The sequence below is a fragment of the Culex pipiens genome, chromosome 3 (genome assembly GCF_016801865.2).
Source record: "Culex pipiens pallens isolate TS chromosome 3, TS_CPP_V2, whole genome shotgun sequence".
Classification (NCBI taxonomy): domain Eukaryota; kingdom Metazoa; phylum Arthropoda; class Insecta; order Diptera; family Culicidae; genus Culex; species Culex pipiens.
In genome coordinates, this window is record NC_068939.1 from 155,912,745 (window position 1) to 155,927,181 (window position 14,437).

The window sequence follows — 14,437 nt, forward strand, 5'->3', positions numbered from 1 at the left end:
CTGTCTCTATCGTTGCGTTCAATATCCTACACATCCGTCATAAAACGGGATATCCATGCCATAACTACGAACTGTTGTAAATACTGAACCATTTTCTTTTGAATCTTGTTAAACGTCTCAAATGGTTTCACTATCTCAAATGGTTTCACTATTGGCAAATTTCACCACCTTGTCACAACATCTCACACTTTCTCTCATTTTCTCGTGTACTACACACCTCCATAAACACAACACAAACAAACCTACATATATGTGTCGTCGTCTATCCACCGTCCAGTGTTCGGTGACCTGTGGAGAAGGCCAACAGCGGTATGCTATCCACTGTGTACTAAACAATGTAAGCGTTAACGCGGCTTTATGTGGCACCCGGCCGGTGGCCGTGCTCGTCAACTGTACCATGCCACCCTGCGAGAAGAAGGTATTTTTTACTCGTTTGTTTTTCATCTTTTATATGCTTTAAATTGTTTATTTTTTATTCCTTAAAAAGTGTGCTTTTACTTTCTGTTTCGTGATCGAATTTTCCCAAATCTTTTGCTTTCTGTGTGCGTTTGAGCGTTTCATTTACATTTTTCTTTCCAAATTTCACACAAGCAGAATGAATTAAAAGTTTTTCTTATTTTAGGATTATCTCAAAAAAACTTTCAATAACACTATTCCTTTCAATAAACTCCCCTCCCGAAAAACCTGCAGCAAGAATCCACGTACGCTTACTCGGGCGAGGAAACCAGGCCCTCGGTCATACGGCATTCCGACAACAATCACGAGTACGCATCCCGCAACGACATCAGCTTCAGCAACGCGTCGCAATCTCTGCAGCAGCCCCATCCGTACAAGTGGTGCAAGGGCGTTTGGACGCCGTGTAACGCCAAGTGTAACGGGGGCACGCGCTGGCGTAAGGTGCAGTGCTGCCATACGGACAACGAGTCCGCCACCGTGAACGATCGGTACTGTCACCACGAGAAAAAGCCGATGGAGAAGACCAACTGCGGCAACTTCCGGTGCCCGCAGTGGAACTTTGGCCAGTGGGGCGAGGTACGTATCGAATGAGGCTTTCGGGGGATTTTGAGAGTGTGCTGTGCTTGTTTTAACAGCTTAAGCGGCTAAATTTGCAAAATTCATCGCTGAACTAGTCCATGTACTCGCAGAAATAACAAATTCTTTGAAATTATATGGAGTGGCCACTCAACTCAGAAACTCGGGATTATGATTAAAAAAAAAAGTTTTGTGAAACTTGTAGAAAGAGTAAATTTTATGGGTCGCCCTAACAGATCTGAATAGCCAAGTTCAATTATAAGACCGATCTGAGAACTTCAAATGAGCAATTTCAGCTCAAATCAGGAATTTTTCTGGTACTTTTGTACCCGACCCTCTCCGATTTCAATGAAACTTTGTAGACATGTTATCTTAAGCATATATAAGCCATTTTTGTGTTTATGGAGCCAGTTACACTCGATAATGATATTTGACAAGGGCGTTAGTTATTTAAATATTTTTGTATTTTGCAATTTAAAAAATACTGTATCTCGAAGCCGTTGCATCGTATCAAAAAGTGGTGAAAGATAAACTTGTAGGAAATTGGACGGGCTTTCTGAAAAAATACACTGAAATAAATATACACGTCACTTCCATGAGATTTTTGATTTTTAAGTTTGAAAATTAAATTTTAAGGTGATGTCACGATTTTTTTCGTTGAAAATTCAGAATGGTATGCCTCTTCTAAAAAAATACAAAAATCATTTACTAAAACTGTTTTTTTCAGTGGTCTAAACATCCATTTTTTTAAAACCGATAGTGAGAATCGATTCCCCAGACAATTTTAAATAAAAGTCTTCATAATGACCACGGATGAGTGGGTACTAGGGTGACAAGAAAATATGAAAATTTGGGAAATCTGAAAAGATACCCCCTGGATCGATTCTTTAGGCAATAATAAGTTACTGTGCCAATTTTGAGTCAAATCGGTTAAGGCTAAGGGGTCGCTTTCTATCGTTGAAGTTTATATGGGGAAAATCGCTAAAATGTATGGGGGAAAACATCGCTTCAGGATTTTAGCAGCAGGTGGCGCAGGTCTCGCCCAAAATTGTCCAAGTGTGAGATTCTTGTAGGAAATTTAATTTCAAGCAACTTTGTCAAAGGGTGCAAGAAGATCCGAGTTGATCCTGATGAGTTATTAGCAATGCGATGAAAAGAAATTGGCTTATATACTTGAAAGAATATAAGGGGTATATAAGAAGTACATAAGAAAATAATTTTTACTAGAAAAATCATCAAAAAACTCGGATCGTTTTGTACCCTTCGACAAAGTTGTAGGAAATTAAATTTCCTACAAGAATCTCACTCTTGGAAAATTTTGGGCGAGACTCGCGCCACCTGGCAGAAAAATATTAAAACGATGTTTTTCTGCATACATTTTTGCGATTTTCCCCATATAAACTTCAACGGTAAAAAGCGACCCCTTAACCTTTACCGATTTGGCTCAAAATTTGCACAGATGCTTATTTTTGCCTAAGGAATCGAATCAGAGGGTATCCCTCATGTAATTTTTTTTTATTGTCACCCTAGTGGGTACGGATTTTGAAAAGTTCTCAGATCAAGTTCTGGTGTGGTTCCCCTTGTTGGGGATACCAATAGGGACTCTCACGCCAAATTTCAGCTCATTTGGTTGAAAACTGGCTTGTCTCAAGTGAGTTCAAGTTTACATGGGATTTGCTATGGGAAATTTTGAATTTTTGTTCATTCGCTCCTACATGCCTGGGGAAAACATGTAGAAACTTCTAGGATGGCCAAAAATGAGCGGAATCGTCTGGACTTTTCAACTTTTCCGAAGAGACCAGGTCGATTCGTCCAACCCTCATCGGGCTCAACGGCAATACATCCGGGGTTTTCGGAACCAACGGTTTCCCCCAAAAAAGCATCAAATTTTCCTTAGCATGCTATGAATGCTTGATGAAAATCGCGACGCCACATGTCAAAAAGCTACCACGTGATTGTAAAATTTGCATCATAACAGTCCTACTGCGTTGAGTTTACTACAGAGAGGATTCTGTGAACGGATCACATTTAACAGGATTTACAGGGAAGAAAGAATGCGTGGACATACCGTAACAAACGCTCCTAATCAGTTGGGTGTGGTGTATTCGTGTAAATTTGACAGTTATTTTTTTTTCCTGGCATTAATGTTTAATTTAACTATGATTTTGTCTACTGAGTATTCAAACAATAATTACAAACAAACAATAAGTGGCCACTCTAAATAAATCGCACAAAATGCAACAAAAAATCATTAACTAACAAACATTTTCAAATTTAAAAACAATTGGACCATGTTAATTGGCTTAACTGTTGACAAAATATTCGGTTGTTTTCGAACACATTCCATATCTAAAATTCAAAAAATATCAGGTTTTTTTTTGTTTCAATTGGATCGACTGTACCTCATTTGGTTACATTTCTTGCATGTTGTCTGATGATCTGACGTGTGTCCTTTATTTTTTCTCAAAACCAGTCTTAACGACAGATCCTCGTTAGAACATTTTTTAAATAGAATCAGCTTAGTAGTGTCACTCCTTTCTCTCTTTCATTTTAGTGCAATGACGATTGCAAGCGCTACCGCCAGGTGCTCTGCCAAGACCACCGCGGCAAGGAAAGTAACGAGTGTCCCCTGAACCAGAAACCACCCGAGGTGGAGTCGTGTTGCCACTTCCGATGGAGGATTACTAACTGGAAGCCTGTAATTATCTCGTTCCTTCCTTCCTCTTATCGAGTACTGTTACAAAGATTGTTCTGGCCAACCAGAGACTTCGTTGTCCCGTTTTTTTGTCCAGAGCGTGTCGTCCACACATCTTCAAACTCTCTTCTAACCGCTTATCAACTCAATATTTGTATTTTTGTTTTTGTTTTTCGTTTTGCTTTCTTTGTTTTCTTCCCTCTCCCACCCCCACACCAATCTCTCTCTCTACGCAGTGTAATGTGACGTGCGGTGGTGGCGACGGTTACCGTACCGGCGAGCGTGTCTGTATGCGTCTGTTCCCGAAGTCCGCCGACAATCCGCACCCGGTCAAAACGGGCCGCAAGGTCGACGCCAAGAACTGTGCCCACGTCAAGATCCCCCCGGCCAAGAAGCTGGTCCGCAAGTGCAAACCCTGCCAGTTCCGGTGGGAGGTTTCCCCGTGGTCAAAGGTGGGCTGCTCTCTTTACTAGGAATAGTTGAGTTATCCTCCTGTCCCTGGTCGGTTCGATGGATTCTTCGATGGAACCGATCATGGACAGCTTGCATGACCATGCACGATGCACCCTGCGTGACGAATCTTTCCGAAACCGTAGTGTGATGTACCTAAACTGAATTTCTCCGTTCTGTTTCTCTTCCCACGACCACACGAACTCCTGGTTTGCAAAACTCCGAAACCAAAAAACCACGTAAACTTACTCTCATACCCCACCTCATGACATCAATGTGCTCATCTCATCCAACACAACCTCATCCAACTCATCCAAACCTGTGATGTCGCGCTGACTGTTGTCGATGTCGCTGCTGCTGGCGCTACTTCCGCTACTGCTACCAACGCTGCTTCCTGTGACACCCGTGCCGTGAAACCGCTACTACAGTGTTCGGTCGGCTGTGGGGTCGGTCTGGCGACGCGCAACGTGACCTGTAGCAACGGTCGCACCACCGCCGCGGCAAGCGTTTGCGACGCCAAGCACAAGCCGAGCAACGTGAAACCCTGTGAAACGTACACCTCCTGCCGCTGGAGCACCGGACGATGGAACAGAGTAGGTTAACCCCATCCACAAAACCACAATACACAATCTGTCCCCTTCTCCTCCGAATTTGCAACCCCCAACCAAAACCACCCAAGCCAAACCCCGCTAACCTAACCACAATCCCCCGTCCACAGTGCAAGTGCGACGGCTTCCAGCGCCGGTCGGTCAAGTGCTACGACGAGATCACCAAGACGGAGTCGATCCGCTGCCCGGAGACGCGCCCCTACCAGAAGCGCAAGTGCGAACCGGCCCAGGACTGCCGCCAGCGGTACAGCAAGTCGGTCGCGTTCAGCTGTGCGGACGTGCAGCGCATCCGGCGGACGCGTGCCGATGGCGAGTACACGCTGAGCGTGCAGGGCCGCCCGGTGTCGGTGTACTGCCACAACATGACGAGCAACGCGCCGGCCGAGTACGTGACGCTCAAGTCGGGTGAGTATTGGGAACTGTTACACTAAATCGGTAAAGAAACATCCATAACCCGGGCAGACGGTAATAACAAAATTCATGCAATTTCAATAACAAATACTGTTAAAATAAGAAAAAGTGTAATGGAATCTTCTTGAAAAGTCCATTTTTGCTTAAGAGTTAAATAACAGTTTATGTTATCATAACAAAATTTTTTATTGGTCTGATATTTGTTGAAAGCCAAAACAACTTGGGAATAACATTCTTTGTTATGAAACAATCGGATTAGTTGTTAAAATAACGAAAAATAATAACAAAGAATTGTTCGAAGAATAATTAAAAATGTTATTAGTCTGTCGTTACATAACAATCCAATTACAAAAAAAATCAATAATGACGAATAACAAATCCTATTATAAATAACATAAAATGTTATTGGCCTGGTATTTTCAAATATCAAAAAAATGTTATTCCAAAGTTATTTCCGTCTGCTCGGGAAACCACGTGGATACTTTTTTGGAAATCTAACCTTGGGAAAAACTGTCAAGGAATTATTAAGATAAATTTGGAATTTGGGAATTAAACATATAAAACTTTATCGTTTTGCAGCTTACAAATTCCACTTTGCTATCAGAGTGCTTATGACATACACGTTTCAAAATATTCACAAAATAAACCGTGATTTGCTGAATCAAATCTTCAATATTTTTTTTGTTAAACGTTTAAAAGTTTACGGGATGTCAATTTGGTTTTTATGAATAATATTATTCTCAGTGTTTTCACGAAAGCATTTCTAGATTTTTTATTGAAAAGGTCCAATAAACATGTGCAACACAATAGCTTACAGGACCATTAAAAAAACTCCACATTTGCTAATTTGCTTTAGAAAGCCTTTGGATCTTTTATTGCATAAATATGTTTTGTAAAGAAAATAAGGCATATTTTTTTCTTTTTTTAACCTAAACTCAAACCTTAACTAATGAAATAATGTATGTTTTGCGGTTGCACTTCTTTAAATATTTTGCAATACGATTTTTATGCTATTTTACCATCTTTTTTAAAACCAAACTAAAAAAGGGATGTATATTTTTTTCTCCTTAAAAAAAACCAAATTATTAGCTCTACAGCATTGCCTTGGCATTCTAAATTGCGAGATTCCTACTCGAAACTAGGTGTCCGAAGGCTTGATTATTGAGGCAATTGCAAACCTCTTTTTACACCTAAGCTTCCATCCACCCCGGGATTCAAACTGACGACCTTTGGATTGTGAGTCCAACTGCCTACTGCCTAAATTCAACTTACAGAAGATGTACGTGAATTTAAATTCAACTTACAGAAGATGTACCTCACAAAAGATGTACGTTTTGAACATTTGAGATTGTTTATGAAATTTTCCCTTCTTTTATTTAACTTATAGAAGGTAAAATCTTTTGAAGATTTAAATTTTGCCATTCTTTAAATGTTTGACAATTGCCTTATTTTTATGTATTTTCTCTACCTTTGTTTTAAAAATTAATTTAATTTGAACTTAAGTTTTTTTTTATTTTTTTCTCTTCTTCAAGTTGATTTTTGAATAAAAGAAGGGAAAATTGCCTAAACAAATTAATTGCAAAAAATATCAACAGAGAAAAAATGTGCAGAAATTTAAATTTTGAATAAAAGATGGAAAAATTGCATTAAAAAGCTCAACTCTCTAAAATTTAAAGAGTACAGTCATCCCACATATTCGGAACACCCACAAATTCGGAACACTTTTGTGATAATTTGTCAATAGCATGCCAAATGCATCGTTTCTGTCGACCCTACTATTTTAAGGACCTTTATTTGGACATTCTCTTGGTATTTCACTAGTAAAAGTAGTACTTTTAAAACGAAAAACTGCATCTCAAAACTATTTCATTCAGAGCAGCAAAACACTGCCTCCAAATTGCCTGTTCCATAATTGTGGGATGTTATTGTGCCTCCCACAATTGTGGAACACCTGAATTTAACTGATATTTTCACAAAAAAGGTTATCAGACCATTCATAAAACATAACTAAGCTTGAGTTTCGTTGGTTTCAGTGCGTGAAGTCCTTATTTTGTAAAAATTATGTGCTCATGGAGAAAACCAAAGTTTGTTTACATCCGTAAGAAAAAAGTGTTCCGAATTTGTGAATTTCAAGTGTCAAAATTTTTCTTCAAAAACTTGATAGAAAAGTTAAAATTTGCTGTTGTTGGATACAGCAATCGAAAGATCGCAAGAAAAGCTTTCAAATGAAGGTAAAAGCGAATCTTTAAGTTCAATTTTTCATTTGCTATTATTTTTTGAACATTGGCCGATCTGTAAACTGTTCCGAATATGAGGGATGACTGTACATCTCTTAAAGGTGTTTCCCTTTTTAAAAATGAATTTTAAATAAAATTAAAAAAAAACAAATAAAATAAAAAAAGGGAAATGTTATCAAAAATCAAAATAAAATGTAAAGCTATCAAGAAATTTGTCCTTCTTTAAACTAAATTTTGAATTATTTTTTTATTTCACTAAAAAGCTTTATTGTGAAATATTTAATCAAGGGAAAAATTTACATCTATAAGGGAAATAATATTCTCTAAAAAAAATATTTAAAAAGAAATTGAAAAACCCATAAATTTTAAATCTTTAAAATGAGAAATACTAATTAGACAAACCCAAAAAAACGACCAACAACATTTCTGCGCAGCTCAACTCGAGGAGAAGCATGAACTTTCCAGTCCGCAGAAACACATGCACTTTGACTTTTTCAAAAATATTTAGGCTGGGCCTAATGTTTTTTCTCCAAAGTTTGTATGCATACGCAGTAATTTTTGTCATTTTTTGAAGGTCAGCGTAATTTGTTCGAAAGTTTTCTGAGAGTGCATAATGAAATATTTTGTTTTTTTTTTTTTTGTATTTAAACTTTGGGTACTTTCAAACATTTTTTTCTCTGCTAAATTTTATATTTTTTTAAATGATGAAAAAAATTTGTAAGCCGTCAGCCAATGTTTACTAATTTTGTTCAGCATTTGATAATATGTAATAAATGTTATTGGATCCAACCAAATAATAATGGTTTTATAATAAGCTAATACAGTACAGACTCGATTATCCGAAGGCATCGGAAAGGATCACTTCGGATATTCGAATCACGAAAAAAAAAATGTTGTTTTATTTTTTGTAATCGAGCTTAAGTATGACTTCTAAACTGCGCTAAATCAACTATTCAAAACTGACTAAAATGGGGTCGCAGAACTCGAATTTGATGTTAAAAATAAGACAAGAAAATAATAGGAAAAAACTTTTTTTTGGTCATGATTCGATTATCCGAAGTCCCATATAAACCTTCGGATAATCGAACTTTGGATAATCGAAACTTCGGATAATCGAAACTTCGAGGTCGAATCCCGGAGTGGAAGGGGGATAGTTTGTAAAAGAGGTTTGGATTGTCTGACTATTCAAGCCTTCTAACGCCAAGAGCCGAGTAGGAAACTTGAAATAGAGACCAAATAGAGACCACCAAGATCAAGTTGTTGAGCGAATGATTTTTTTAAACATCAAGCAGAAAAGTGAACAAAATCTTGTATTATCCACTATGTGGATTGCTAAAGACTAACTATCGTAAACGATCAATGACAAATCTTCCCCCACCCCAGGCCTGGTCGAAAACTACGCCATCTACATCAACCGGCGGGCGGCGAACGCCGGCGTTTGCGCGCCCTCGTCCGCGGACTGGGTCGACGAGAGCATCAGCTACGGCGCGACGCACTACCGCAAGATCCGGCTCAACATCGGGACGCTGCAGGTCGTCGAGGACGACCACCGGTTCACCGACCGGTCGGGCCAACCGCAGGCGTTCGGTTCGGCGGGCGACTGCTACAGCAACACCGGCCTCTGCCCGCAGGGTGACTTCTCGATCAACCTGGAGGGGACGCCGTTCCGGATACGGCCCCGCACCCAGTGGGAAACCAAGGGCCAGAACGCGGTCATACACTTTTTGATACGGGTAAGGGAGCGGGGTTTTTTTTTTTTTTGTTGAGGATCAGATTGACGAATTTTGGTTTTTTTTTCAGTTGGAAGCACCGTACAAAAAGGTTCGGGCACGTTGCGGCGGCTACTGCGGCACCTGTTCGGTGTCCCGAAATGGATTGTTCCTAGAGTTGGAGTAAGACTAAGTGATCATCAACCGCGCAAAACGCACACCACGAACGAGGTCATTTTTGCGTTTGCTAATAAAACGCATTTTGAAAAACAAATGAACCTAACAGAGCTGCCACTGACAAAACACTAGGTGCCAACAAAACTCACACACACACACATTTAGTTTAGTTTTATAAGAAGCCCTGAAAAGTATTTATTTGAACTTTACCGAACACTATAGTCGTGCTTCAAGTGTAGAAACAGCATATTTTCTAGAACTTAATGCTCTGGGAAAGAATTACCCTTAAGAAAGCATGGATTGCGGGAGCCACTGCGAAGTGGATCGATCGTCGCTGCCAATCGAATAGCAACTAAAGACTGACCGAGAAAGGAATCATAATTTGTAACGAGTAATCTATTGCTATAGGTGCAGGCAGGCAGACTGGTTCGGTCCACTTCCAGTCCGCTTCCGGTCCCCGATTGTGTCCCGTGGTTCAGTTTTATTGAGCCGAAGAGAGCAATCCGGCAGCTTTTGATATTACTTTTGGTGTCTCTATAATCGGCTAGCATTAACCGCAACATACTTCCGTGTGCTTCCATTTTAGTTAGTTGCACGTGCTTGCAGTTTCCATTGTTCCAATTTTCTGTTGACTATTTTTTTCAAACGGTGCCTCGAACATAACTATAACGAAAGTGCTTTCCATCGTGACGTTTTTTAGAAGTTTACCAAAGTACAAAATTTCTGTAATCTCAAACTTTAGGTGCGACGAAAATACTCAAATTTAGCAATACGAACACGAAAACACTTCACACACACACACGCCCTACTTAACCTTATATTGAAATTAGTATTATACATCAACTCCGGAAGTCGATCGATTATTCTAAAATACGCTAGTATAGAACAATTTCCTGAATCCGGCTAAAAACGAATCCGTGCACAAAACGATGAATGAGTCCCCTTTGTGCGAACAAACAGGTCCGTTATTCAACACCAAAAAAATTGTGAACAACTTTCTTAACAAACCTAGAACTATTTTCCATCCGAATAAAAAAAAACACACAAATCTTTAATTAGTGAAAATTGGAGCTTAGGATTTAGAGAAGAAATCTACTACTTTTAAACGACAATCTGCCACCGTCAACAAACGTCAACTTTAGAGCAACAACAAAAAAGTACCAACAAGGAAGCCGCAAACTGCCATACTTAGCTGTAGTTTATATTATTTTCGTTCTCTTAAAAAAAACAAAGTTTTAGTGTGTTTGTAAAATTTAAAAAATCCACAAACGTTTAGAGCAAACTACTGTGTAGCCCGCGCGCAGCAGCGATCGGAAAAAGTATTATTAAATTGCAAGAAGAAGAAAACAAAAGAGGGGCAAAACCAAACTGCATTTGTAGCCACCCGGCATACTGTAGAAGAAAAAAGAAGATGAAAAACAAACGTCTAGAATAAACCAATTCATGCAATCACTTATCGAGCCCAGAACCGCGTTTGCTGGAGTCAAAGTCAAACTGCCAAGTGATTATAGGATTCGTAAACCGCACGCGCTTTACAGTTGGTCCCTTTTTAATGTACATATTTTAACTCCTAAGCAACAATTCAATTGGATATACGCTTAATACGATTTGTTTTACTGTTCAAAAATTGCAAACCATCATTCGGTGCGGTTGTAAGAAAGAAAAACGGAACTTTTTACACATGTTTTTGAGAAGAAACAACACTTTAATAAAGCAAAAACTATTATTTATTACAAGTTGCAAACATTAAACATAGCTGTAAGCTCGAACACGTATGACCCTAAACCGCAATGTACTACTCTAACGTGCCGATACTCCCACTCAACAAATGCATTTGTGTAAAGAAAACCCCAAACATTTAATTTTGCCACATACCTTACAACCAATACAACCTACAAAACTCAGAAAGCAAGAATGTTCAAACCTTGTACCGCCGCCTTAAACAATATTAAATAGGAAATGCTAAATGTTTTGTAGCAATTTACGAGAAACATTTTCTTTAAAGTAACAAATAAAACGATTTGTACATGTTCATGTTCAAAATCACATAATTTTCATCAAAACCGAACCAGTTTTCGTTCTATTCTGAGTAGGTTCGGGTTTGACAAAAATTGTGTGATTTTGAACGTGCGTGTAGTCATTTGAACAAGACAAACGTGTTTTACTCAAGTTCACACACTCCCTGCCCCGCTCAAATTATAATCATGGAAATCATGGCTCAAATGCTTTCGTGGTGAACTCACAGAGCGCGCACGCTTCCCGCAGCGAATACAACAACCGAAAAAGACCGAAATCGTCGAACGCGCGCGCGCTGCGTTGGATGGTTTAGGGTGGTTCACTTTTGTTGCACACTTGCTTGTACACGATTTTTTTTATTGAGCTGAGAAATCATGGATTGACACTCATCAATAGTTTTGTCAGAATTAATGGGAAAGAAAATCAGAATAAATAAGTACCGTCAACAGGGGCGAATTGGGACACATGGGGCGAATTGGGACAGCAGTTTTAACCATGTTAGAGCACAATATTTTGATTTTTCTGATTGGTTTCGGATAGAACAGACTCAGACCAACAAAATGTGTACATCCATTTCCAAATTTAAAACCTTGAAGTGCTCTTACAACTACAGTCCCTATTCAGACTATTAGTCCCGATTCGCCCCAGATGACGGTAAATAAAGTTTTTTTTTATCAGTCTGAGAAACAAAAAAAAAAGTATTCTTTATCGAAACATTTTTTTCAAAAAATGACGATAACTCTTAATATTTACCCCTTATGTATGCAGTAATTCCATTTGTAAAGAGCCTAAACCGAAAAAAAAGTTCTCCGATCGGGCTCAAAATTTTTCTGGGGTTCCTTGGCCAAAATAATTAGACCCGTATTTTTTTGTTTGGCCATTAGGGTGACCTACATCGTGCTAGGGTGGTTCAAAAAATGGCAATTTTCGTCATTTTTCGCAAAAATCTCTTTTTTCGAAAAATCATATCTCCGCGCCATTTCATACGATTTTAGCTGCCTTAGACGCAAAAGAAAGGTGATAAGTTCGGCTATTTGGGAAAAATAGTAAGAAGTTTCAAAAATCTAGCTTACCATTTGAAAAAGTCACATGAAAACTTAAAATGGCGTTTTGACCGAGTCTGGACCAAAGAGCCTACGTCTGAAAATATTTTTATCGGATTCCTTGGAAAATTTCACATAACATTTAAAAAAAAATTGGCGATGTCGAACCGTACGTTTCGGAGGTATGATTTTTTGAAAATAAAATCTGAGTTTTTCAACGGGAAAATGACGAAATCGGCAAAAAAATGAGGTTTTTGCGAAAAATGACGAAAATTGCCATTTTTCGAACCACCCTAGCACGATGTAGGTCACCCTAATGGCCAAACAAAAAAATACGGGTCTAATTATTTTGACCAAGGAACCCCTAGCAAAATTTTGAGCCCGTTTGATTGTAGAAGCTATTTTGTGGAAAAATACATGACATAGAGATACAAACTGTTCAAAAAGCATTTACAGCGTATGTATTTCACATATTATGATAAATTCAGATATTTTTTTCAATTTTTATATGTGGAAAACTTATGTTAGAAAATTTCTAATATTTGTAAAAAGAAGTTTTGTCGTCAAAAATAAAATACTATTTTATGAAAATATTTTTATAAAAAACACAATTTCTAATGAATTGTGATCAATCTTGAAACATTCAATTTTCTTAACATCTAATTTATATAAATTTATTTATATGACTCAGTTTCCCCAGTTTTGAAAACAACAGTTTTCACCGAAATATTGATTAGAGCACATTTAAAGAAAACTTTAAAAAAAAACGTACATGGACATTGTACGACATTACCCAGTACATGTTTTAAAAACATTAATCTTGAGAAAGGTCTTACCGTTTAATCCTTTAAGGTGTGAGTTTTCAAAAAAAAAATGTTTTAGTTTATGATGGGAAAATGATCCTGAGGACCATACGAAAATTATAGGCTACTCTTGAAAACTTTGATTTTTGGGTCATGTACAGTCCAGACTCGATTATCCGAAACCTCGATTATCCGAAATTTCGATTATCCGTTGTTCGATTATCCGAAGGTTTTTATGGGACTTCGAATAATCGAATCACGAACAATTTTTTTTTTGTTTTTCTTTATTTTCTAACTATATACATCAATTTCGAGTTCTGCAACCCCATTTTAGTCAAATTTGAATGGTTGATTGCCTATAAAATTTAAAAAAAATTTGAATCAAAAATGATCAGTGGGAGCCAACCATCCGTTCACTGTTTAACCTCTCCCTACTTTATTAGTCAATACCGGCGCACTCCCAAGAAGCCAGCAGTTCAACGAAAGGGAGGAATGTTAGTTCGATAGTTGAAGTTGCAGACTCATCAAGCATACAGCTTTTCGCTATATAGGGGAACTATACCCTTTTTCAGCCTATTTCTATTATCGGCCTATCAGCACTTAGATAATGAATTACAGAATTACAGTAATAAATAGCTCAAGTGAGCAAGCAACTGTTGATTTAATAGCGGAAAACGGTGAAAGTGATGAAAATTCGTCGAACGGCTTAAAGTGATTAAAATGGGTATATTTCCCCTACCTGTTGATACCGCATGAGACCGTTGAATCCACAGCATCTCCTTCAAGCATCACGTGATTAATATTTTTTTGGGTTAGTAGGATAAGATTGGCTTTTCGATGCCTCCCGAGCTACGACGGAGGACTTTCTTAACAGACCCGTCGGCGAGCCTTCCGAGCAACGATGCTGTGGGAAGGTCTTTCTGGTTAACACACAAAATCACTCACACACAGTTATTTTGCTCCACTTTCATCTCGACGATCCAATATGTCAGCGCGTCTTTCGATCACTATATAATTATATAAAAATGGCTTTTACACCGTGAAAAAAATAAAACCTTATTCGAAAAATGTATACACAATTTACCTGACGCAGTGCCTTCCGATCAACGTTGATGTAGAAAGGGCTTTGAAAATCAGAAAACAATTAATTACACCACTCGCTCCCTTTGCCAATTATGCACTGATGACGCTGCCTTTTCAGAGGGTAATCTCTTCCTGGCAGCATACAATTCACGACAAAAAAGCGAAACAAAAGG

The 14,437-nt window shown here is 38.4% G+C and overlaps 1 protein-coding gene across 1 annotated transcript in view; it reads left to right on the forward strand.

Annotated features, from left to right (window-relative positions):
* The window catches only part of LOC120414071 (A disintegrin and metalloproteinase with thrombospondin motifs 9-like), a 52,841-nt gene extending 41,676 nt beyond the window's left edge, over window positions 1-11,165 (forward strand). Inside the window, exons 10-16 of the mRNA XM_052710543.1 lie at window positions 278-418; window positions 691-1,032; window positions 3,587-3,730; window positions 3,964-4,179; window positions 4,896-5,190; window positions 8,817-9,166; window positions 9,234-11,165. Coding sequence (XP_052566503.1) covers window positions 278-418; window positions 691-1,032; window positions 3,587-3,730; window positions 3,964-4,179; window positions 4,896-5,190; window positions 8,817-9,166; window positions 9,234-9,329 — 1,584 coding nt within the window. The 3' untranslated portion in view covers window positions 9,330-11,165. The remainder of the gene's footprint in view (window positions 1-277; window positions 419-690; window positions 1,033-3,586; window positions 3,731-3,963; window positions 4,180-4,895; window positions 5,191-8,816; window positions 9,167-9,233) is intronic.
* The last annotated feature ends 3,272 nt before the right edge of the window (window positions 11,166-14,437 follow it).